Below are 25801 nucleotides of genomic sequence, written 5' to 3'. Positions count from 1 at the left end.
TGGGATTGTTCTCTTTAGAGCAGAATAGATTTAAGGAAAGATTTAACAGAGGTATTCAAATCCATGAAGGGTTTTGATAAGAGTAAATGAAGAGAATTTGTTTGAGCCAAGTCTCAGTTATAAATGCAGTTCTTTCTTTCTTTTATAGCCACTATATTATAAAGGCACATACCAACTTGTACCTGTAGCTCGTAAACCTTAGTATGCTTTGGGCATTTAGGCACAGCATTCAATTCACCTTAGCCTGCTTTGTATTCACTTTCTGATTCTTTCTGCTTCTCAGCTATTCTTTTATTTGTGTTTGCATCTCCCATTCCTTTTTTGGGGGCTTCAAATAAGAATCCACAATCAAATGTAACAAATCTGTACAAATACTGCTTACTATATTGGTCCATATGTGTAATGGTGTGTAATTTTCAGCCTGGCCCTTCAGTGAGATTTTCTCTCTCACCTGTATGCTCAAATTCCTTTTGTTACAGTAGTTGCCGGATGTGCAAGGACAAGAGACATCTGGAGCCTTGGTGAAGAATAGTGAACAATTAGTGAACAATCTATCTCCTTAACAAATGAGAATTATGGGTTGAGAAAGGAAGTTGAATGGCAGAAGAAAATAGAGTGAATTAGAATAAAATCTAATTTAATCCAATCTAATAGAGCAGAAAGGAGAAATGAGCAGCTACCCCCACCTGTTTTGGGTGCAGGGAGAAAGAAAATGAAAGAAGTTTTTAAAAATTTATACTCAAAAAATCTTCACAATTTACTACCTGTAGGAATGAAATTCTACAGTTTAAATGGTTCCTTTTTTGGATTGGTTGATTGTAATTTCAGGAAAATGAATCTAATTATAATATGTACTTATGTTAAGTACAGCCCTAACTTTCTTCAGCAAGTTTAATTGGTAATTAATGCAGCAATTTCTTCCTAGGGTCCTATCTTCTGCAATTTCCTCTAGATTCCTCCGAATCCTTGAAACCTCAACAAGCTTTTAGCTATCCCTCTCCAGTCCAGTTTACAGATTACACCAAAATAGATGGGAAAGTAAGTTGCAATGAAAAAATAAGAAATTTACAAATGGATATGGGCAGGTTAGATGAATGGGCTAAAATTTGGCAGATGGAGTTTAACATGGATAAGTGAGAGGTTATCCATTTTGGTCGGTAAAATAAAAAGGTGACTTATTATTTAAATGGAGAGAAACTTGAGAATGCTTCAGTGCAGAGGGATCTAGGTGTCCTCCTGCATGAATCGCTGAAAGCTAGTATACAGATACAGCAGGTAAGGCAAATTGAATTTTGGCATTTATTGCTAAAGGAAGAGAGTATAAAAATAGGCAAGTGTTGTTGCAACTGTACAAGGCATTAGTGAGACCGCACCTGGAGTACTGTGCAGTTTTGGTCCCCTTACTTGAGGGCATAGTTGCATTGGAGGTGATTCAGAGGAGGTTCACTAGATTGATTCCAGAGATGTGGGGTTTGTCTTATGAGGAGAGATTGAGCAGTTTAGGCCTATACTCGCTAGAGTTTGGAAGGATGAGAGGAGATCTAATTGAGGTATATAAGATGCTAAAGGGGATAGACAAAGTAGACGTGGAGCTGATGTTTGCCCTTGTTGGGCATTCTGGAGCAAGAGGTCATAGTTTTAGGCTAAGGGGTGGTAGATTTAAATCAGAGATGAGGAGGAATCACTTTTCTCAAAGGGTCATGAATTTGTGGAATTCACTACCTCGGAGTGCAGTGGATGCCAGGACGCTGAATAAATTTGAGAAGATACAGATTTTTAATTAGTAACAGGTTGAAAGGTTATGGGGAGAGGGAGGGAAATTGGAGTTGAGGCCGAAATGAGATCAGCCATGATCGTATTGAATGGCTCGAGGGGCTGAATTGCCTATTCCTGCTCCTAGTTCTTATACCTACGTGGATTATCTGACTTTTTGCATTAAAAAGATTTATACAAATGTAAGACCTTGTGTAACATATTCACTATTAGGGGACCAGAGTACATGAAAACAAAAAAACGTCCCAAGGTATTTCACTTCTGCTGCACCTCTTCCCTCTGTGTGCAGCCTGTGTGTGAAGGCTGCATACTGGCCTTTAAAAATAGGAGCAAACCACCCACTAGCAGTGGCTCCTGCCCACAACCAGTTATTGGCCAGCTCCCCAACTGGCTGGATACTAATTGGCTCCATAGTGGAAACTCCCGCCAACACTCATGGTTTTGGGACATTGATTCTTATGCCCACTTCCCAAATCAGTTGCAATGGCATCCATTAATGATACAAGAAATCAGATATCAAGTTACATAACTCAAGGTGCAAGGAAACATGGCCCATAAGAGCCCATCTTAATAACTATTCATTCAACAGAATAAACCCCAACTCCCAAACTTTATTCAAGTTTTTAAGAGATACAATTTTTAGCAATTATTTTAATCAAATTTTGATAATCACAAATGAAACACCACTTATATGAAGTTACAATCACTTGAACAGTCACAAACAGCTGGCATCATGTATCAAAACAAAAATAACTGCCACACTATACAAAGATGATTCTTTGAAATGACATCAGTGCAGAACTTTACTAAAGTTTCTTTTTTCTGTAGTTTACAAGTACAAAATATTTTACACATATCAAACAAAAAATAGTCCAAAATATCGTAATATAATTTTACTATAAGGATTAAAAACAGACATTGTGAAAATTGGAAAGGCATATTTTGGTGATTATAATTCAGTTTAAGCATGTCATAAGATTAAAAGCACACAGCCACTGAACATTTCTTTCAAAGGGAACAAGAAACTATAATTCCTATCTAATGTGATATTAATAGAAAAATAAAATTGCCTACAAAGTCAGTATTTGAAAAGGTTTTTCTCCTTGTTTAAACCATTTCTGAAACCAATCCAAATGCATTTGAAGTGGTCAAATCCAATAAGCAAATTACAACAGACCCAGAGTTGTTTTCTTTTTTTTTTAAAGAAATGACTATCAATAGGAATTTAATATCTCATCTTCCTACACTGGTTCAAAAACACTTTCGGCATTTTCCTCTACTGATTTGCACAGGTATGAATTTTAAATTCAGTGCATTATCTTGTTGAAAAGCTTAATATAAATATGTGTAACTTGTAAACTTCATACACCCAGTACACCATTACAGTGTAATGGTACACCTAGATGGAATAAAAATTCTCCCAATGCTCTGCCTTAAATAGTCTTAATAATCATATCATCCATGCCCAGTACATTGAAATCAAGGCTAACTAAAAATTATGAAACAAGGAACTCAGATTGAGTTTGGCCTTCTTAGTAGCCTCCCTTGAAGCCAACGCTGAACATACAAAGAATGAATCAGATACATCACAAGTCCATGTGATAGTGTATGCTCCTTTTTAAAATCTACCTTTAGTGAAACATAATTCTTGGCTTTGTCATAATTTGTCTTACTCCATTCGTAACTTCTACTTTGAACCAATCATTTACTATGGTCAACAGCTGTGGTAAAGCTCAATGTATAGGTGCTCAATAATAACAAACTTCTGGATCTCTGGTTAAAATGGGATTTGAAGGGATATATATTCAACAAGATTGTATTGTACAATACCTGAATGAATAGATCATAATTGAGCAATTGTCGTCATATTGTTTCAGAATAAACTACAGAAATTTTTTTTTTTAAAAAACAGCTGTGATCTGATTTAGGGCCTGACATTATTCATTTCTTAAACATATACATATTCTGTGCTTAGTAGTGTTGCATTAAAATTTTATATACATCACTTATCTTAGTGAAGGAGCTCAGAGGAAAACTGGTCAAAAAGGTTCTTGGTTCCCCCTCAACTACAAAAACCCACTTCATTAAAGACTACCTATGGTTGTCAAAAATACTTCGATGACATTTGTAAGAGGAACCTTAATTATTCAGGACCTGCACAGTATCAAGAGGTCAAGTTTTAGTAGTGTTAATGTTAGCAATATCAATTTAGAAATGAATTACCCATTTATTCCTCGCAACAATTTCAAGTACTTAAGTTTTTTGTTGACCAATTTCAAATTTGACACCAGAAATTATTTAAAATCACAAGGATTCAATGAAAATGTTTATTTCCCAATATTTCCATATATCATTAAATGCTGTAAAGCATTCACAGTATTTGATACAAATGCTCTGCTCCACTTAACAGCAGTTGATGCAAAACCCAACTACAATTCGAATGTATGGGGAGGGCAAGAGCCTATAATATGAACCATCTATTCAAAAAGATTATAGCAACTAACTGTGACATATGTTTGATGTGGGACTTAAGTTTTCATGCTGTAACTCCACTACATGGTACAAATCGAATTTACATGACATTTCCCAAACAAAAATTAAGGTGACTACAAAAAAAAAGCCCAGAAGTCCAAGGTAATTTTTCTTAAGTGCTGAAACTTATAAAAATGAAATTTCTCAATCAACCTAAGAAACAAAAATATCTCAAACATTTTAAGCCATGATGACTGATAACCCTCCAAAAAAAAGGGAAAAAAGCTTTCAATGTTTGGAAACCACATGTGCTCAAGCAGTCATTGTTTCCACATGTGCAGTTTTGGAAGTTTTTCTTTACAAAACCTTTTTTTCAAGCCAACTTCCCCTATAGCTGAACAAGTTAAAAATACAGGTAACTGACAATGAAACCATTTTCCTTCCTGTATAGAGAATAGATCCCTCCTGTCACACAGCCTGGCAACAATCATATTAGCTGTTTATCCCTGATGTCCACTGCAAACAGATCACATCTGTTTACAGTGGGACCATCAAAAGGCTGTGGTGTATTGAAATCAGCACTTCAGATGGGTCAGCAAGCTGTAGGTTACAGGAAACGATTGCAGCTGTGTTAATAGTTTGAAATGTTGCTATCCTGCGCTCCACTTATATTACACATCTGCCGCTAATGCACTTCAATTACAGATTACTGAACTAATGACACAGAAGCCACTTTATTATGGGCATGGATTCAGGAGTAGGTTCATGATTTGAAAATTGCATTGTACATCCACTATCACACAATCTACAATATCACTAATTTCAGGACTCTATTGGACATGGATGCATGCCAGAGGGTCAGTGATTGGCCAAGTTAACAGGCATTTAAGAAAGGAGACGGGGCTACTATAGACCAGTTAACGTAACATCTGTGGTAGGGACTTGAGAGTCTTTAGGAAGAAATTACTTAACTGGATAAAAAGTAGTTGAATTGGCTTGCATGGATTTCAAAAGGAATATTAGCGCTTGACAAAATTCAGACTTCTGAGATAACAGACATGGTATTTGGGAGAAAATGTTAATATATATTTTTTAATGCCTTTGTCAAAGTACCATATGTGAACTTACTAAATAAGATTTAGAAGTATTGAGTTATGGAGAGGATAACATGCCAGATTAAATATTGCTTTGGGGTCGGGGTGGGGGGGGGGAGAGAAAACAGAGGGCAGGAGTTTTGGAGTAATGAGATGGAGATAGTGATATCTCTCTGGGCACAGTTGTGGGCCACTTCTATTCAAAGTATATATTAACGATTTGATATCAGCTTAGAGGGAGCAATGTCAAAATTTGAAAATGATACCACAATAAGAGAGAGAGTCAATTCTTTAGAATGCCAAATGAAGCTGCATAGAGATGATAAAGTGGAGAGAAGAACGAAATGGATTAAAGCAGATAGAATTTAATGTCACTGAGTGTGAAGTGATGCATTTCAGTGAAAGAAACTTCAGTAATTACACTTTGAATGGAAGTAGGCACAGTGCTGTGGAAGAGATGACGTGGGGGTACAGGTTCACAGTATGTTGAAGATAGCATAGCAGGCCAATAAGGCATCCAAAAAAAAGTGTTAATGGAATAAAGCCAAGGTAATGCTGAGCTTATACAAAATCATAAGATCTCAGAGTACATGAACAGAATATGTATCCTCCCTATAGCATAAAGTCTAAGGCTCGAGAAGGTATAGCACAAATTCACTAGGATACTAGCCTGCCATGAGGAAATACAAAGACAGATTTGAAAATTGGGCTTTTTCCTCGCTGAAACAACACAGATTACAAGGCTATACAATAGAAGCATTTGAAATTCTTGAAAGATGGGAAAGGATAGTGAATCAGGCTCTCAAATGGCGGAGTCTAGATGAGGAGTTAGAAATACAGGATTAAACATGACAGCTTTAGAACAGGAGAATCTATAAAGAGCTAATAGACAGTGGAATTTAGTTCCAGGATTAGTGGTTGTGGCAGAAACTATAATGCACGTTCAGGATTAGATTGGATAGATTAATAGAGGAAGTTGGGGAGGGGGGGTGGTGGAAGGAGAAGGGGCATTGGAAGAGGAGGGGATGAATGAATGGCTATGAATATAAACATGATCAGAACTATTTGCTCACAGAGTGTAAACACTGGTGCAGATTGGTGGGGCCGTGGCCTTTTCATGCACATATCCCAGACAGAACATTTTAAAAAAAACTGCCACTCAACACATTTCCAGTTGAAACATGCCTTTAATAAAGTTACTAAGGACAATATTGGGGGTGAGGGGGAGGGGGAAGAGAGATTATTACATGCAAGGAAGTGCTTTATGAGGGAACCAATTTCCAGGCCTTCTGTTTGAAAATGTATTTAAAAATTAAAAGCTGTAATGACAGCTACAGATCATCTTCATGAAGAGCATCAAATCACATGGGCAGAACAATGTGCAGCCAAGTGAAAAAAAACCGATTAGACCCAGTGCAACCTACAGAGTCTGGAATAATCGGAGAAATGTAAATTTCTGTGACTGCAGTGTGATATTTTAGATGTGAGAATCAAATTAATACACATATGCTAAATAGTGGACAGTGCAACAATAACAGCAAACTTTGCAATACTCATCTTTAATAAAATAAGAATTTTACTTAGATTATTTAATACAAGCTGGACTTTTAAAGATAGTTGTTTTTGGAATTATTAGTCTTGGAGCAGGAAGTTACTCTTCCAGAAAGTGGTTTTACAAAGAAAGGCAGCATTACAATGTAATTGTAGAGTATTGATATGAATCTAGTTAAAATGAATGAAAAAAAAATGGCTGCGCTAACACTGCAAGTTGAGGAGTTGCTTCCTGCAGAAAGTGCACCTGCAAAAACATTCCACACACAGGTCAACCAACCAATTAAATACAAAGGGATTTTCCGTTTTGGAGTCAAACCCTTCAATTCCCAACTTCTAAGCACACATGGAATATATAATTTAGATATTAAATGCAGAAAAACAAAATATGTCCCACCAAAAAAAACTAAATCACACAATTAAAATATCAAGTTATGAAATTAAATTCCAAATATATATCTTGGCAATTAAAAATTCAATGTCTCCATGTATTTTATTATATTGTCATTTTTCTGTGCCTTAGTGCAGAGCTTAGTGCTTCATTGAATGTTTTATATTGAAAAAAATAATTTCTTTCACTTCTCCTATCTGCCACATCCCCAAACATAATACATAGCCTCAATAGCCAATGACACTTTTGTAATTAGAGCAAATGGAATACAGTTCCCCTGAACTGGAATCAACATTTTATTCTCCTTGTATTCTACCTCATTCAACACAACAACTGACATACAACTGTAATTCTGTTTTTTTTTCAACCAATACCATCTGGTCAGGAAAGCTATGCTGTCAACTTTTAACCTGCTGGGTGCCAATGAACACAAATCTTTGCCAACTAGTGTATTTACCTGCAGCCTATTTCAATATAAGTCCTGAATGCTGCATATCACATGGTGCTGCATTCTGTCAGGTTCTAAATCACTTTATGCTACATAAGTTCAGACCACACACTGAAAAAAAATTTTAAAACCTTGTTTTCAGATTCACAATAGATTATCTCATAACAGTTAGCTGGTAATAAGTAATGAGGCTAACTCCCTGAAAGAGACAATCTTGCACCCTTTGCTCTGGAGTCAGCTCAGGCCCCGGCTTTGGATTTGTACATCACCATCACAGGTACAGATGGAGTGTAAACACATGTAGCTTAACTTACACGTGGTTTTCCAAATCTCACCAAAAAAAAAACTGGATGAAGAAAAAAGGGGAGAGGAAATAAGTATCTTTATTTAAGGAACTAACTAACCTTACCAAATGTAACTTTTTTTTTAAAATCACATAGTACACAAAAAGATGTTGAAGTCAGTTGATTCATTAAAAAAAAAGCAGAACAGGATCAATCAAGTTAACTTGCAAATTTCTAAGTTTAAAAAAAGTATGAAGCAAGTTATTTGATCACCCAATTACATTTAAGTTGGGTTAATTTTCACAAATCAACGGCAGCTCTTTGGGATGAGTCATTGTGAGCAAGACTTATCCACCTCTAGTTAGTTTAATTGGACAAAGCCATATCTGGGATCACATACAATTTTGGTTTTGTACAGAAGATCCTAATTGGACTGGCTGTACATGACCTCATATCACAACTACATGGCTTATCTAAAAGTGCGGTTATAACAACCTCAAAGGCAACATTTTAAGAGGGTAAGAAAACTGGTAATCTCTGGACTGGAGTAGTGTGCATAGTAGAGATCAATTCTAACCAGCTAACTTATGGTCAGCATGGTACACTGATCATGTATTTTTTTCGTTTCTCCTCACTTTTAGTTAAATATAAATGAGTTTTTGCTTCTGTGCGGCATTTCAAAAAATTTATTGTAGTATTTTGTGATTTCAGAATACTTTGCAAAGTCCAACAGCAGAGTACCCTCTTTAATATGCCCTCAGTAGTTAAAGAAGGTAATGAAGTTAATTGCAGTCCTAACTTCCCATTCAAATGCACTTGGTGTTCACGATGGTCTTGGTATCTGGGTTAAGTTGTTATTTGTAGCAGAATAACTGTTCATGGTCAACACATTTTCTTCTTCTAGCTGTTTTTGCTCTGAGTGATTCTGTTCATTTTCCTTTCTTCTTGGCTTCATTGGCAAAACTAATATGATCAACAGGGCAACAATGTGGAGAGAATAATACCAAGACCTAGGAAAGAAAAAGTTAGTTAAATATGGTTAGTGCAAGTACTAAACATTCATTTCCATCTAAATAATGATTGTTATACAGTCCATTGCAGGGTCAAATTAGACAGTGTAATGAGATAATGTAATCTAGGGCATCAAACATATCCCTTCAAAAATACTCTGTCATACAATTAACGTTGGTAGGAACAATGGACTTAAAAAAAAACTGCTTTACCAAGAAAGGTGGATGGTATACCAAATGTCCTATGTTTTACATAACAGGACATTTGCCGATACCCTGGGGATTATGAACTTCTATATTCAGTAGATGCATGAAATATCCTTATGAACATACGAAATAGTAGAAGTAGGTCATTTGGTCTCACGAGCCTGCTCTGCTATTCAATAAGATCATGGCTGATTTGTTTGTGTTGAGCTTTACATTCCCATCTATCCCTGATAATCTTTCATTCTCTTGCCTAACAAGAATCCAGTTACCTCTGCCTTAAAAATATTCAGTGACCCCACTACCACTGCCGTCTGAGGCAGAGTGTTCCAAAGTTGCACTACCCTTAGAAAAATTTTTTCCTCATCTCTGTCCTATAAGGGTGACCCCTAATTTTAAAACAGTGCCCCCTAATTCTGGACTCACCCAAAAGAGGAAACATCCTTTCCACGTCCACCTATCAAGATCATTCAGAGTCTTATATACGTCAATCTAGTCACCCCTCTCTTCTAAATTCCAGTGGAAGCAAGCCCAGACCGTGCAACCTATACTCATAAGAGTCTATGCTCATTCCAAGTGTCAATCTAGTAAACCTTCTCGGAACCACCTCCAACACACTTACATCCTTCTTTAAATAAGGAGACCAAAACTGCACAGTCTTCGAGATGTAGTCTCACCAATGCCCTGTATAATTGAAGCATAACATCCTTACTTTTATGTTCAATTCCTTTCGTAATAGAGGTTAACATTCCATTAACCTTCTTGATTACTTGCTGTACCTGCACGCTAACTTTGTGACTCATGCACAAGAATACCTAGATCCCGCTGAACCTCTGAATTCTTCAGCTGTTTTCTGTTTAAGTAACACTCTGCTTTTTTATTCTTCCTGCCAAAGTGAGCAACTTCACATTTTCCCACGTTATACTCCTGCTAGATTTTTGCTCACTCATTCTACTTACCTATATCTGTCTCCTTCAGTCTTCTTCACAACATACTTTCCTAACTATCATTGTGTTGTCTGCAAATATAGTTACTATGCCTTGCACTCCCCTCATCTAAGTCATTGATATAAATTGTAAAAAGTTGAGGCTCCAGCACAGACCCCTGCGGGACCTCAAAAGTCACATCAGATAAAGCTTTACTCATTTATGTATACTGTTTCCTGCCAGCCAGCCAATCCTCTATCCAGGCTAATGTTACTCCGTACACCACGGCCATTAATTTTCCACAATAATCTTTGATATGGCACCTTATCAAATGCCATCTGGAAATCCAAGTACAGTGTGTTTGCAGGCTCCCCTTTATTCAGAGCACAGATTACTCCTTCAAATAAATTGGTCAAATATGATTTCCCTATCACAAAACCATGCTGACTCTTCGAGTACCTTGTGTTTAAGTGCCCAGTTTATAATCTCCTTAATGGTCGATTCTAACATGTTCCCCACGACAGACACCAAGCAAACTTGCTTATATTTTCCTGTTTTTTGCCTCTCTCCCTTCTCAAGTAGAGGGGCTATATTTGCTACTATCCAGCCTGATGGGACCTTTGTAGAATCTAGGGAATTTTGGAAAATTAACATAAAAGCATCTACTATCTCATGAGTCACCTCTTTTAAGACCCTAGGGTGAACTCCATCTGGACCCTGAGACTTGTCAGCCCGCAGCTCCATCAGTTTACTTGGTACTGCTTCCCTAGTGATTGCAATTTCACCAAGTTCCAATCTCCCCTCCACCACCTGATTTACAACTATTACTGGAATGTTTTTTGTATCCTCTGTAGTGAAGACAGAAGCAAAATATTTGTTCATTTCAACCGCCATTTCCTTATTATCTATTAACTTCCCATTCTCTAGAGGGCCAACATTCACTTTACCTGCTCTTTTCCTCTTTAAATACATGGAGAAACTCTTGTTATCCATTTTTACATTTTCAGCTAGCTTCCTCTCAATTTCTTTCCTCTAATTAATCTTTTAGTAATTCTCTGCTATTCTATATATTCTGAACAATCATCTGACCTGCCACTCATCTTTGCACAGTTATATGCTTTTTCCTTAAGTCTGATGCTTTCCCTAACTTCTTTAGTTAACAATGGATGGTGGGTCCTCCCTTTAGAATTTCTCTTTATATAGGAATATATTTATTCTGTGTATTCTGAAACATTCCCTTAAATATCTGCCACTGCTTTTCTATTGATCTATCCCCTAGCCTAGTATCCCAGTTCTCTTCAGCTACCTCAGCTTTCATGCCCACGTAGTTGCCTTAAGTTTAAAATACTAGTCTTGGACCCACTCTTCTCCCTTTCATACTGGGTATAAAATTCAATCAAATTGTGGTCACTGCCACCTAGGGGTGCATTTACCTGGAGGCAATAATTAATTCCGTCACAATACACAATACCAAGTCTAATAAAACCTGCTTTCTGGTTGGTTCCAGAACGTGCTGCTCCAAAAAACTATCTCCAAAGCATTCTATGAACTCCTCATCCAGGCTATTACTGCCAAACTGATTTTGCCAGTTTATATTAAGATTTATATATAGATTAAAGTCACCCGTGATTCGTGCCATCCCTTATATTTCTTTACCCAATATTTATTTTTGTATAATCATCCTAGTGTCATTACTGTTAGGGGGAACTGTAATCCACTCCCACTAATGACATTTTTCGCCTACTATTCTTCATCTCTATCCAAACTGATTCTACATCCTGATCTCTTGAACCAAGGTCATCTCTAACTATTGCGCAAACACCATTCTTGATTAAAAGTGTTACCCCTTCACCTTTACCTAGCTTCCTATTCTTCTTGAAGGTCATAAACCCCTCAATGTTCAGGACCCAATCCTTCTTATCCTGCAGCCACATCTTCGTAATGGCTCAGGTCACATTTATTTACTTCAATGTGTGTTATCAATTCAGTTATTTTGTTATGAATGCTACGCACAGATACAGAGCCTTTAGTTTTGTCGTTATCTTTGTGACATCTAGTCCTGATTCTTGGTGCATTCTTAGGCTCTGTCCCTTCCTGCAATTCTCCGATCCTCATTTCCCATATTACTTTTCTCCTCTTTTGTCTCTATTCTTTGATATACCACATCTTTCTACATTCGATCCCTTGCCTTACTATTTAGTTTAAACCCCTCTCCGCTTCCCTTGTTATGTGGTTCGCAAAATCACTGGGCCCAGCATGGCTCAGGTGTAGACCATCCCAACATTACAGCCCCCACTTTCCCCAGTACTGGTGCCAGTGCCACACAAACTAGAACCCACTTCTCCTACACCAGCCTTTGAGCCACGTGTTCATCTCTCTAAATTTATGTACCCTATGCCAATTTGCACGCAGCTCAGGTAATAACCCAGAGATTATAACCTTTGAGGTTCTGCTTTTTAATTTAGTACCTAGCTCCTCACACTCTCTATGCAGAACCTCTTTCCTAGTTCTACCTATGTCATTGGTACATGCATGGACCACAACAACTGGGTCTTCCCCCTCCCACTGCAATTCTCTCTCCAACTCTGAGCAGATGTCCTGAACCCTGGCACTGGGCAGGCAACATAGTTGCCTGGACTCTCACTCTTTGCTGCAGAGAAATGTGTCAATCACCCTCACTGTACTGTCCCCTATTACCACTACATTCCTTTTTGCTCCCCCCACTTGAACGGATTCCTGTACCATGGTCAGTTTGCTCATCCACCCTGCAGCCCCCACTCTCATCCAAACAAACTGAGAACGCCTCAAATCTACTGGACAATTGCAGACGCTCACACTCCTGCCCTCTGGGTCCCCTTACCCTGCCTCACATGCAGTCACAGCCTCCTGTCACTGACCACTGACCAAATCAGAAGACCCTATCTTAAGTGATGTGACTGCCTCCTGGTATAAAGCATCCAGGTAACTTTCCCCCTCCCTGATGTGTCGCAGTCTGCAGCCCAACCTCCAGCTCAATGGCTCTGAGCCGAAGTTCCTCGAGTCGCAAACCCTAACTGCAGACGTGTTTGCCCTGGATCACAATGTTATCCAGGAGCTCCCACATGCTGCAGCCTTGACACATCACCCATCTTGCCACTCTTAATTTGTCTTAAATAATTAGTTATATTATTCATATATTTATGTTGCTTTTTTATATATTTTATTAACTTTACCACCAATTTGTAAACCATTTTAAACCCTAGGAATAGTGTGGACCTTAGCCACTCACCAGATACTCAAACAGTTTGTTCCTTTCCCTGTAGCAGAGCAAGAACCAATTCCTACAGGGGGAGGAAGATAGGAGGAGGAAACTAACACCTTGTCCAAACTCCATGTCTGCACTCAGTTTCCTCAGCTGTCTTCTGTTGCCAAGGCTGCACTAAAGAGGCCTGTATTTATAGCCAACAGAACTGAGGTTAGAGTAACCAGATTCAACCAGTTAGCTAATTAACTATTCAGCTCTCAACATTACATTTAGCCTTTTTGTCAAGCACCCTGTGTGATTTTTATTCCTCCTCTCCTGCACCATTTCATATTTATAGGACAAAGGAAATTCAGTGACATACCTCACTCACTTAAAATGCACCACGACTAAAACCCTAAAAATGGATTAAGCTTCGAACCTTGTATTACACTGAGGCTTGATAATTCCAAAATAGTCAGATTACGAACGAACAGCAAAGACCCAAGGGAAGATGCGAGGTACACTAAATATAGATGGCATCTTCATTTGGTGAATGGGGGGGCGATTAACCAGAGTGAATAATTTTCTTTTTCTTTTAGTTGCCTTACATACACTAGCTCACAACTCAAACGATCATTTCTAAGATGGTGGAAAATCCATTTGCCCAAGGTGACTTTTCCAAAGAATGAAGCTTTATTGAATTAATTGGACAATGAATTACGACATCTGAAAGTCAATCCCTGTTTTTCGCTACATGGCATTCTGATGATATTAATTATTTCAGATCAAATTCATTGATTGTCTAATTTTTGTGAAAATTGTAAATATATTTAAAACTGTTTGCGACAGCTGCTTTATAGATGTTAGCAATAAGAACTTGCTTTAAACCAGTCTAAATTAAGTTATTGCTTTTACTGGGCCAATGGTGTTATAAGGGCCATACTAAATAAATCACTGAAATTTAAAATGTTCAGGTCTGTAGGAATTATCTTTTTCTCATTTCGCTTCTTCCATCCGCCCTTCATTTCTACTCGTTATTTGATAAAGAAAGGAAGGAGGAAGCGCCATTTCTTTTTTGAGTCTTCAGGGGTTGGCATTTTATATCAACATTTGTAATTAAGTAAATGCACACATAGGTACTCTTTAGAACTGCTGCAAGAATACTGCCTAACTGTTAAAACTGTGGACACTTATTCTCAGCCTAGCTACAAATAAGTAAACCAGGCTGCATGATTAGGTCTACATAGGAGAGCTGACAGCATTGTCTGGTAATCTAATCTTGTTTAGAACAATAAGGGCAGAATTCTCCCAGAATCGCACTTTGCGCACTGATAAAATGGAGTCCTACCAGCTGATGAAAATGGCGGGTTTTCATGCTGTATCTTCTGGAACCCGCCTCATTATTTATGCATTCCTGGGAAACATCCCAGTTCCATGGTAGGTGGGCTCTCATTTGCCCGCTTGCCATTACCCCATGTTGCATCAAGCTGGCTACCATCTTTAAAAGGCAGCCACCTCATCACCTCAAGTGCTGATCACCACTGTCCAGGTGACATGGCCAGCAAAGGCAAAAAGAGTGCAGCCCCCCCTCCCAGCTCTTACACACTCAAACCCATCACACATCGCCAGTGCAAGGAACATCACCATTCACTCTTTTGCACACACACCATCATTACCTTCATCCCATCCATGGGACCACTCACCACCCACACAAGCCAGGCATAATCATCTGACCCTGCAGGAGTCCTGATTCCCTTCTGTTATGAGCCAGTTTGTCCTGCATAGATAAAGATGGGGAGTGTAAAGTTGCAGACAGGTGTAGGGATGCCCAAAATTAAAGTTCTGACAGAAATCGAAAACAGAGTCAGCTGGTTGGCAATGATCGGGGCCGTTCCCGTGCTGACGGTGAGGTCAGTGCTGCTCTACCAAGTGAAGATCCAGCAGTGCAACATCCATCAGACAACTATGCCGTGAATGATGTGCTCTCTTTCACAGGGTACTGGCATGCACTAATTGTCACCCCCTTGCTTTTGCACATCTGCCAAACAGCCGACAGAGTCCATGACCCAGGGCCTCCAAACAAACTCCGAAGAAACCTCTGAAGAAGAATTTGAAGGCACCCTCCCTGAAATCCCATCACAGTGCTCACCTACAACATCCAACAAAGAGACACAAACCTTGGTGGGACCTAGCTTTAGAGTAGCCTTGGGATCACAATCTGGTGAGCACATCGCACTTTCTGATCCACAGCAGGCAGAGGCAGGGACTTCCCAGGTCCCCAGCCCTCGGAGGACTACTGGAGGCCAGGACGTTGCTGAGTCCGAGTCAGATGACAAGCCTCTGGACTCGGTCATGTCACAGTTGTTGGAGCTGCAAAGGAAAGCTAGGGAACATCAGGAACGGATATCCACTCCACTCCTCAGATTGTAAGATGCCTTAGAGGAGTTCATCCGTCTTCAGGCTGAAGTGATAGCGCCGGCATTGCAATGCACCGAGGTCAACTAGCAGGATGGCATCCTCCATGGAGACCTTGGTCCAGGACATCATTCCTGCACTGCTGCATGGACTTAACTCCATCGCCTCCAACAGTTACACAAGAGGGGTGCTGGGCAGCTTGATCTCACTCCAGATACCCTTTCTGCTCAGTCAGCCAGGGACCCTCGGGCACCTATAGGAGGGGGATCAGCAGGAGTACATTCCGGGGCCATCCACCTAGGTAACTCTGGGAGTGACGGGCCCATCCAAATTCTATTTGCCTGTGACCTCTGGAGATCCAGTTTCACAGGCTGAGAAGGGTACCACTGCCACACAGCAAGACCCCAAAAGCAGGCTGGGGCCCTCCAAGTCTTGGCCTTCCAGAGGATGCCCACCAAAGTCACCGCAGACAGGGTGTCACAATCAGCCTCCACCTCTGCTGTGGATGACTGGGAAGCACCAAGACATAATGGCAGGGTTAGGAAAGTTAGGTAAAAGTAGTTGCGTAGCCTGACCACGGGGGTTGATCACTTGTACACACTGTTCACTATTGTCAATAAACTCCTACGAATGTCACCATGCCTGTAGCTCTTTGTTCTGATGAGCAGTGTTCTTGTCACTCAGATGTGAAACCTTTCTGCACAAGATAAAAGGCAGGTGTCTCAGTCCAGGGCCTCTTTCCAGTGCTCTGTGCAACCTTCAGGCCAGTGATGGTTCAGCCTCACACTCCCTGGAAATATTACTGATGCCTGCACCTTGGCAATGCTGGTCATTGCTGCCAGAATGTAGTGGGCAAGCACCACAGAGTTCTCATATACTCTGTGTGCTCCCAGCACCTTTAAGGTGGGGCTGGCCCCCATCACATCAGCATCAGTGACCAGTGATGCTGTGCACCAGCTCCTGAAGGGCTGAGGTGCTGAAGGTGGACACAGCATCAGATGCCGCTAAAGTTTCATGGCTGCATCTCTGAGATGGCCCTGATCACAGAGCGCAAGCGAGCTGCCCTCGGCCAGACAGGAGTCAGACATTTTCAGAGGCTATGTGAAGATCTATGGAGAGTCCTCATCACCCTCCTGCAATGGAGCAATTATTAGGGCCTCCACTGCATCTCCATGACTGGAGCATTCTCAGAGGGTATTGGCACTGCAATAAACCAGACTGGAGTCAAACATTCACAACGGTGAAGTGAGGATCTACAGGTCACCTCACTGCATGTCGTCATCATCCTCCACAAATCTGGCAGCTATGAGGGCCTCCTGAGTGCGTCTGCCTCATCTGCCAGTACGAAGAGCCTCACCCCCGTCGTCGTCACCACCGAGGACCCCCTCACCCTCATCGGCATCATCAATGGAGGAGACGTGCAGCTCCTCCATGTTCTCCTCAGCCAGCTCCTCTCCCTGTTGCAGCGCCAGGTTGTAAACGGCACAGCAGACAACAATGTGTGACACCCTCTGCGGACTGTATTGCAGGGCTCCACCAGACCAGTCTAGGTACTGGAACCACATCCTCAGCATCCTGATGGTTTGCTCCAAGTTGTGAGCTGCCACATGAGCCTTGTTATATCTTCGCTCTACTGCAGTCTGAGGCCGCTGCACGGGTGTCATCAGCCATGGCCTCCGCAGGTTGCCCTTGTCCCCAAGGAGCCAACCCTGCAGCCTCTGTGGATCATGGAAGACTGCAGTGATCTGTGAGCAAGTCAGGGTGTAGGCATCGTGCACAATCCCTGGAAACCATGCGCATACCTGTGGGATGCATTGCTGGTGGTCGCATACCAGTTGCACGTTCAGTAAGTGGAAGCCCTTGTGGTTGATGAAGTCCACTGAGTGTAGCAATGGAGACCTGAGTGCCACGAGTGCAGTCAATCGCACCCAGCAGCTGTGGGAACTCTGAGATTAGGGCAAATCCAATGGCCTTGCATCCTGGCTGTCACTGTCCAGAGCGAAATGCACAAAGCTGTGTGCCATCTGTGGCTTCATGGATGCATTTGTAGGTGGTGGATTGTGAAATCCCAGAGGTCACCTGTGGAGCCCTGAAAGGAGCCACTGCCAGAGAAATTAAGTACCACCGTCACTTTTACAGCCACTGGCAGTGAATGTCCTCCATGTCCCCTTGGCGCCAAGTCCTGCATTAATAGATGTGAACCACTGCGTCCCGAGACATAAGCACTGGTTGTCGTCGGTGGCACTGGTTCTCAGTCATCTGCAGGAATGGCAGGCAGCATCTATAGACCTTGGGTGTCACTAGGCGCCGATCAGGCTTGCTGTTGGTCCTGGGCAGCGTGTGCGGGAGCCCCTGCTGCCGCTTCATGAGGTTGCAGCTCCGGCCTTTGCACTGCTAGGTGCCTCAGTTGCTCTCTTCTCAATCTTCTACGGCCATGAGGCATACGAGCTAGGTCACCAGGATCCATGATCCTGATGTGGTCCTCCTGCAGCATGAAAGCTAGAGACGTGATTATCATGGCCGTACTTAGCACCTCTCCTGGCTCTGTGTGACTGCCCCTTAATGCTTCCCGGAGAGTACTGGTCATCCCTCGGAAGGCCAGAGATGAGTGCACTGCATGGCTGCCCAGTCAACCTCCGACATAGGGGACACTGGTCCAAACCAGATGCTGAGATTGCAAGAGGCTGTGAGCACCTCCAGCAGTGACTGCTACATGGCCAACATTGGCGAGGAGATTGTACAACGTGTGCAGTCCAACTGCTTCGCAGTCCAATAAAGTGGTGGTGGACTCAAAATCTGTGCCCTGGGCGGGGTAGGTAAGGCATGGAGCGCTTGTTGGCCCTTTGGTGCCTCCACGTTGCTTGTGTCTGTGGGCTAGAGGCCTGACCCCAATCATATCACTGTGGCCGCGCCTGATCTGTCTTAGTTGCAGAGGCATGGTCAGTTTCTACAGGTGTCACTAACCCGTGACCACTCCCCTCGCTCCCCCCCCCAGCCACCCACCTCAGCAGTGGTCTCCAGAGTCAGGCATCAGTTGCCCCCGCCCCAAGGTCTGTAAACAACAGGCAAGCTGTAGAGAAAGCTGCTGCTCACTCACCTCAGTTTCCCCAAAGTGAAGGCTGCCAAGTGCATGTCACCTGCATGCTGTTGTGAAACACGTCAGTGTGCTTTCCCGCCGAAGTAGACGGACAATATGGCAGGGTTCCAAGTGCCTGGCAGGATGGCCTCTTAATTATATGCTAATGTATCACAATTAACTCCTCACTTACCGATGGCATGAAATGTGGCCCACCATTGGCGAGCCATAGTGAAGCAGGTCGCGCCATACTTTCTGCGCACGCCACCTATCACACCCACCGCCAGTGGGCTCGGAATATTCTGCCCTAAGTCCCCGTGTAACATTGCCCTGATTTATATTGATTCACTTTAACATCAGTCAGTTTATGGAGCTTGTATTCTCGTTTACCTTTGCAGGTTTCATTTTAAAGTTGTTTCATGCCATCTGACCGAGAGCCCCACAACCCGGTCACCATCATTTTGGAAAGGCCTCTCCTGCATTTGGACACTTTCTCTTGCTGCTGTTCCTCCGACACGTGACCTATTCCAATCCCTGACTCGCTGATCCTTGCTTTTACTGAACATCCTGCCCCCGTCATGAACCCTTGCTATAAGCGAGGACTCTGGCGACAGGCAGGAGGAGAAGCTTCAAATTGCAGAAGCTAAGTTCTCCTCAAGTGGGTTTGTGATAAGCCTCACCCCTTTTTGATCAGAAATCTTCCTTTCCATCCCTGCCCAGGTTTTACAGCCACCTGGAGCAGGTTCCATGTCCATTGCATGGGTGGAGTAAGTGAGATCGCTACCCTGCTGGCTGTACTGCGGCAGAGAGGAGTCACGTCCAGACTCAATGTCTCAAACATATTCAAACCCTTGTTCAGCAAATTGTCTTCTTGTTGGGATCAAGGATCTGTTACCAGGAGATTTCTGATCAAAAAGGGAAGTCGATCACAAACCCACTTGAAGAGAACTTACCTTCTGCAAGTCAAAGCTGCTCCTGTCTCTTGTTGCTCATTTTCAGAGCCCTTGCTCAAAGCAAGGATGAAGGAGAGGGAAGTGACGAGCAGGAGAGTCAGGGGTTGGAAGTTTTCGCCGAAAGGATGGGTTAGGAAGCAAGACAGGCTGTAAGTTGGAAGGTTGGCAACAAGAGGGTGGGGTTAGGGAGTGGGAGAGGCGGCGAACCAGAGGGTCATTGAGAGGAAGTGTCTGCAGTGACGAGGAAGGTCAGAAAGGGAGATGTGTGGCGAGTGGAAGGTACAAAAAGCAGGTTTGGCGGCCAGCCGAATTGACAGCAAACAGCAGGTAAGTACAAAGTTATCACGCTGTATTTTTTTAAAAGATTTTTCAATGCATTTTAAAAACTATTTCACTTACCAACATAGAAGTACTTTACATAGCTAAATTCCAACTTGCAGGGTATAACTTTTTAATTTTTTTTTCTGATGAGCAAGGTCCCGCAGAACCTAACTACAACTTTTACATTGGCTTTAATGGGAAAATGTGACTAGCTTAAAATAGTTTCACTTAAAGTTGCACCATACAGGAATGCAACCACAACTTTAAGTGAGGACTTACTATACTATCACTCTCCAGAGAAGAGCATCTGTAATTCAAATAGACTGACTAAAGCCACTACTCATTAGCTATAAAATGACAAGTAAATTAAATTGAGTTGTTTTACTGCCTTTATAATATGATCTTATTTGAGTCGACAGACAAGGTTCAGAGAGGAATAATAAGAGAACTGCTGCAAGGATACTGCATTAGTTTTAAATCCATGGTCATTTATTCTCAGCCTAGCATTGTTAGGGCTATTCTGCAGAGCTGACAGCATTCCCTAGTAAACTATTATTGTTTGGTTTAAGTTTTCTTGGCTGCGGGCTCACAATGCCCATGATAGTAGCTGTGCTGTTCATTCAGAGTCCAAATTGTATCTGCTTAGGTAGACAAAGCCTGAGACTTTGGTATGCGTGACAGATATTTGCAGTTTCTTTGCAAATGTATGCAAGCACGCCTTATACAAGATGAAAAAAAACAGACTCAGTGTTATTGTAAAAGAGGAGTTTTGCCTAGTATGATCACAAAGGCTGCCATTTATATCCTTCAGGGAAGGAACCCGACAGACATCCCTACCTGGGTCTGGCTAGCATATGAATTCAGCCACGCATTGCCCAAGGTTTAAATGGCCTATTCCTGTTCCAATGTTCCCATAATTGACTCAATGCTCTCAGGACAAGTAGGAATGGACAATAGATACATTAAAAATTACCTTGCCAGTATTGCCAACATCAACTACAAAAAAAATTATGTACTAGTGCTTCAGTAAACTCAATGCAAATGACTGCAACCAAACAGCTTCCAACCTTAATTTTATATGCCTATTCTGCCATTAGCTGACAAAAAAGGGGCTCCCAAATCCTCTGTTAACACATTAATATTACAAATTCCTATGATCTCCTATTACAGGTCGAATATCTTTTATCTGTAATTCCAAAAACTGAACACATTCAGAAACCACACTTTTTTTAAAAAAAAACCTCTGACCTTTGGCGAAGGTTTCCAATTGTTTGTCTCCACTGTTTACCTTGTGATTTTTAAGGTGAACAGGTCAAAAAGAAGCATATTACCTGTATTTATTATTCAGGTGAAAGATCTTACTTTTCTAGCCATTTCATTTACTTTAGACTATAGGTAGCCTCGGCTTAGGCCATGGTAATGTAAGTTTACATGCAGTATTTGAAACCTGAAATGCAATTGGCCCCGAGGGTTTCGAATAAAGGATACCTGTCCTGTGTAATGAAGCTATTAATGTATAATGTTACTGGAATTTTTTTTTTAATTGAGGTTTAGTTTGTGGGTATGTGTTTTAATTGGATTAAAGCCAGCAAGTCTGGGTGCTTTGATGTATAGTAATTTTGAGATGTAAACAGTAAGGTAGAGTGCATTTGCATTTTGTTGAATATAGCATTCAAGAGTGGGAGTGAAATCTTGCATCTAGCTAGGAGACACCAAGCAATATGTTTAAATACTAATAAAATTGGTACTATGAAAGGGGTCTTATTGTTAGAAGAGGTGGAGTTCAAAGGGCCTGGTGATACAATGAGAAGTTACATTTAAAGAGAAGTGCTGGGTATAATAGAAAGCAGTTGTGTGTGTGCAGGCCAAAGGCATGTAACATCAAACCTGCTGTAAGCCTACAACTGTCTGCAAAGGAACCAAAGATAAAGGAACCTCATTTTGAATTTATAAAATGAAAATGCTTTGCCTGGAGTCTGCTATGGGTTGTTGTCTTAGTGGAGATTCATTTGGGAATTTGTTAAAAGTTATGATGGAAGCAATTTGTAGCCATATGTATATGTTTAACTTGTGTAAATTAATAAATGTCTCAGAAAGTTTGATATGAAAACCCCATCGAGAACTGGTGGTTTTATTCCCGATTTTAGAGCTGCATCTCAAACATACCACTTGAAAATATAAGTTATGACAGTTGTTTCCCTCTGGGATTTTAAATAACAGCCTTTACCAAGTGCTGTGTCATAACAATTGGGGGCTCTTGCAGGATCAAAATATTTCTGATTGGTTTGGAATTGGTCAATCTTAAGGTTACGAGTATGAGAAACACTTTGAATTCAGGAGTTGGTGAGTTTTTTTTTTAAGAAGTGGTGAGACTGCAAGATGGCTTTGGCAGGTGCTAAGACTTGTCTGGGAGTAGAAGAGATAACTCTAATTGGGTTGGAGAAAAGAATGAAAAGTAAGTAACAGAGTTGGAAGTTAAAATTGGAATCACCTGAGGGTGCTAGGAAATCAGATATAATTAAAAGTATAGCACAGCATCTACCATTGGAAGTGAAACCAGACACTAGTAAGTCACAGCTGGAGGTAGTGAGACTTCAGTTACAAATGAAGACGCTTGAATTTGAACAAGCAAAGGAACTGAAAAAACGTGAATTAGAAGCAAAAGACAGAAATGGCTTTTAAAAGGGAACAGGTAGAAAGGCAGGAGGGGTAGAAAACAGGACAGGGAATTAAAAATTGTGAAGATTGGGAAGGAGGAAAATGAGGGGGGTAAGAGTGAGCATGAGAGAATGAGCGAGCGAGCGAGGGAGCGAGGGAGGGAGGGAGAATCAGAGGGAGAGAGAGAGGGAGAATCAGAGGGAGGGAGAGACCAGTAGGTGAGGATGGACTTCTCCAGAGTGCAGCCCAGTGGGGAGATATTTCAATTGGTACAAGCTCCTCCAAAGTTTGAGAAAAAGGAAATGGAAGCATTTATTTAATTTGAGAAGCTAGCTTAACAGATGAAATGGCCACAGGAAAACTGGACATTTTTATTACAGTCTAAGTTAGTGGGTAGCGTGCATGAGGTATACACTCTACAATCAGAAGAAATGTCAGTCAATTATGATGTGGTGAAAAAGTCTATCTTGAGTGCATATGAATTGGTTCTTGAAGTATACAGGTAGGAATTTAGGAATGAGAAAACAGCCTGGGCAAACTTATATTAAGTTTGAAAGAGTAAAACAAAGTAATTTTGACTGGTGGATACGGGTGTTAAAAATAGAGACAACGTATGCAGCTCTTAGGGAAGTGGGAAGGTGAAAGGAAGGCAGGTAGTCAGGGAAGAGAAGTAGCTGAAGTTCCCAGGAAGTTTCTTCTCAGAATAAAAAGGAAGGTGCTGAAGGTAGAAGTGACATTCGAAAATTGAGGTGTTTTTATTGAAATGAAGTGGGGCATGCAAAGTCAATGTGTTGGAAATTGCAGGAAAAATCTGTGGGAATTGTTGGGGTACAGAAAAGTTCTGGAAGTAAAAGTGGGGGTTTTGAGGCTGAGGCACAGGAGAAACTGGTGGTTTGTATACAAGTGAAACAGGGAGAAACAGGTGAAGAACTGTGAATGTATTTCACAGTTTACTCAAGAGAATTCGGAGGAGCAGGTTGCAGAAATGTTTAAAGACTGTGTGAAGGGAAAGTCTTTCCATGTGTACAGGATGAAGAGGTATAAAGATGTTAAAATTTTGAGAGACACAGGGGCTAGTCAATCCTTCATGTTGTGGGATAGTGATATTTGTTATTCAGAGGGTATTGCAGGAGCAGGTAATAATAAGTGGGGTTCATGGAGGTGCTAAATCTATCCCGTTGTGGAAGGTAAATTTAAAGAGCAAATGGAAGATGGGCAAAGTTATAGTTGGAGTGGTGGAAAAATTGCCCATTGCAGGGGTTCAATTTATTCTGGGTTATGATATGGCTGGATCGCAATATGGGTGAAGCCTATGGTAGTTGAACAGCCTGTAGAAATGTTTTCCAGAAGTGTTACAGAAGGAACACCCTGGATTGTTTCCTGATTGTGTTATAACGAGATCAAAGGGTCAAAGGAAAGAACAAGAAAAACGAGAAAGGCAGACAGTTCAAAAGGCAAGGAGGTGTCAAAATCCAATTAGCTGGCACTGTGTTTGATAATATTGTTCAGGAGGGAAGAATACAGGACAATTCAGCTGAAGTGTTTAACTCAAAGAAGTTAGTGGAGTTACAGAAAAATGATTTGCAATTAAAGCAGTTATATCAGAAGCTTATTCAGAAAGAGGAGCAATGATTTCCAGTATTTATTATCTTTGGTGAGATATTTTAATGAGGAAGGGGAGGTCGGATCATGTCTCAGCAAATCAAAGCTGGAGGGAGGTGCATCAGATTGTTATTCCAGTTGGGTGTACAAATGATATACTGAGGATTGCTCAAGAAATTCCAATGGGGGGGGACATTTAGGAATTAGGAAAACTCAGGAAAAGAGAGAGGTTTTTTTTGGGCCAGGGTTGCATAGGGACATAGTCAAATTCTGTAGAACCTGTCATACACGTCAAGTAACAGGAAAATCACAAGCAGTGATTAAACCGGCACCTTTAATCCCAATACCGGCATTCAAAGAACCTTTCACCAGGTTCATGATTGATTGTGTCGGACCCCACCCTAAAACTACAAGTGGAAATCAATATTTACTGATAATAATGGATGTGTCTACCAGGTTTCCTGAAGTGATGCCTTTAAGAAATATTACAGTTGTGGAGGAATTAATTCAATGTTTTACAAGGTATGGTTTACTTAAGGAAATACAATCAGATCAGGGGTCAAATTTCATGTCACAGCTATTTAAAGTAGTAATGAACAGTTTGGGGATAAGGTAGTTTAAATCAACAGCTTAAGAGTCACAAGGAGCTTGGGAAGGATGGCACCAAACTTTAAAAACTATGATGACAGCCTACCGTCAGGATTATGCATAGGATTGGGATATATGCATTCCATTTTTGCTATTTGCTATTAGAGACAACAAGATACTCAGAAAAATGCTTTTCACCAAAGTAATCACATCCAGCTGCACTTGGAACCTGCCTTTTCTGAATCAGATAGGGAATATTCCTTCTTGCATCCCAGGGAAGCTGGAAAACCTACATTTCCACCCAATAGTATTTTTAAAATGTATCCAGCAAAGCCAGCATTTGTTGCCCATCCCCTCATGTCCTTGAATTGAGTGGCTTGCTAGGCCATTTCAGAGGACAGTTAAGAGGCAACCCCTGGAGGGTCTGGAGTTGTGTGTGGGCCTGACCAGGTAAGGATGACAGATTTCCTGCCCTAAAGGTCATTATCGAATCAAATGGGTCTTTATGACAATTGAAGATAGTTTCATGGTCACCATTAATGAGACTAGTTTTCAATTCCAGATGTCTTAATTTAATTCTAATTCCACCAGCTGCTGTGGTGGGATTTGAATCCATGTTCCCAGAGCATCAGCCTGGGCCTCTGCTAGTCCAGTGACATTATCACTACACTATGCCCTGGGTGACCTTTAGTTGTCACAGCAGATTGAAGTCACACCCTTGCTCTTTCCTATGCAGTTGTTCCAGGACAAACATCTTTAGTTGAATCTCAGTTTACTTTTAAACAGACTATTTAGAACTAAATGCAGTATCC

At 41.1% G+C, this 25801-nt stretch overlaps 1 protein-coding gene across 6 annotated transcripts in view; it reads right to left on the bottom strand.

The window, feature by feature from the left end:
* Positions 1-2366: 2366 nt before the first annotated feature.
* Positions 2367-25801, bottom strand: part of mboat2b (membrane bound O-acyltransferase domain containing 2b) — a 169437-nt gene continuing 146002 nt past the window's right edge. For all 6 annotated transcript variants that reach the window (XM_041187537.1, XM_041187538.1, XM_041187539.1 and 3 more), the window contains one exon: positions 2367-9023. In XM_041187537.1, coding sequence (XP_041043471.1) covers positions 8837-9023 — 187 coding nt within the window. In that variant the 3' untranslated portion in view covers positions 2367-8836. The remainder of the gene's footprint in view (positions 9024-25801) is intronic.

Source organism: Carcharodon carcharias, chromosome 5 (assembly GCF_017639515.1).
Source record: "Carcharodon carcharias isolate sCarCar2 chromosome 5, sCarCar2.pri, whole genome shotgun sequence".
NCBI classification, from domain to species: domain Eukaryota; kingdom Metazoa; phylum Chordata; class Chondrichthyes; order Lamniformes; family Lamnidae; genus Carcharodon; species Carcharodon carcharias.
This window is presented reverse-complemented; position numbering and strand designations above follow the sequence as displayed.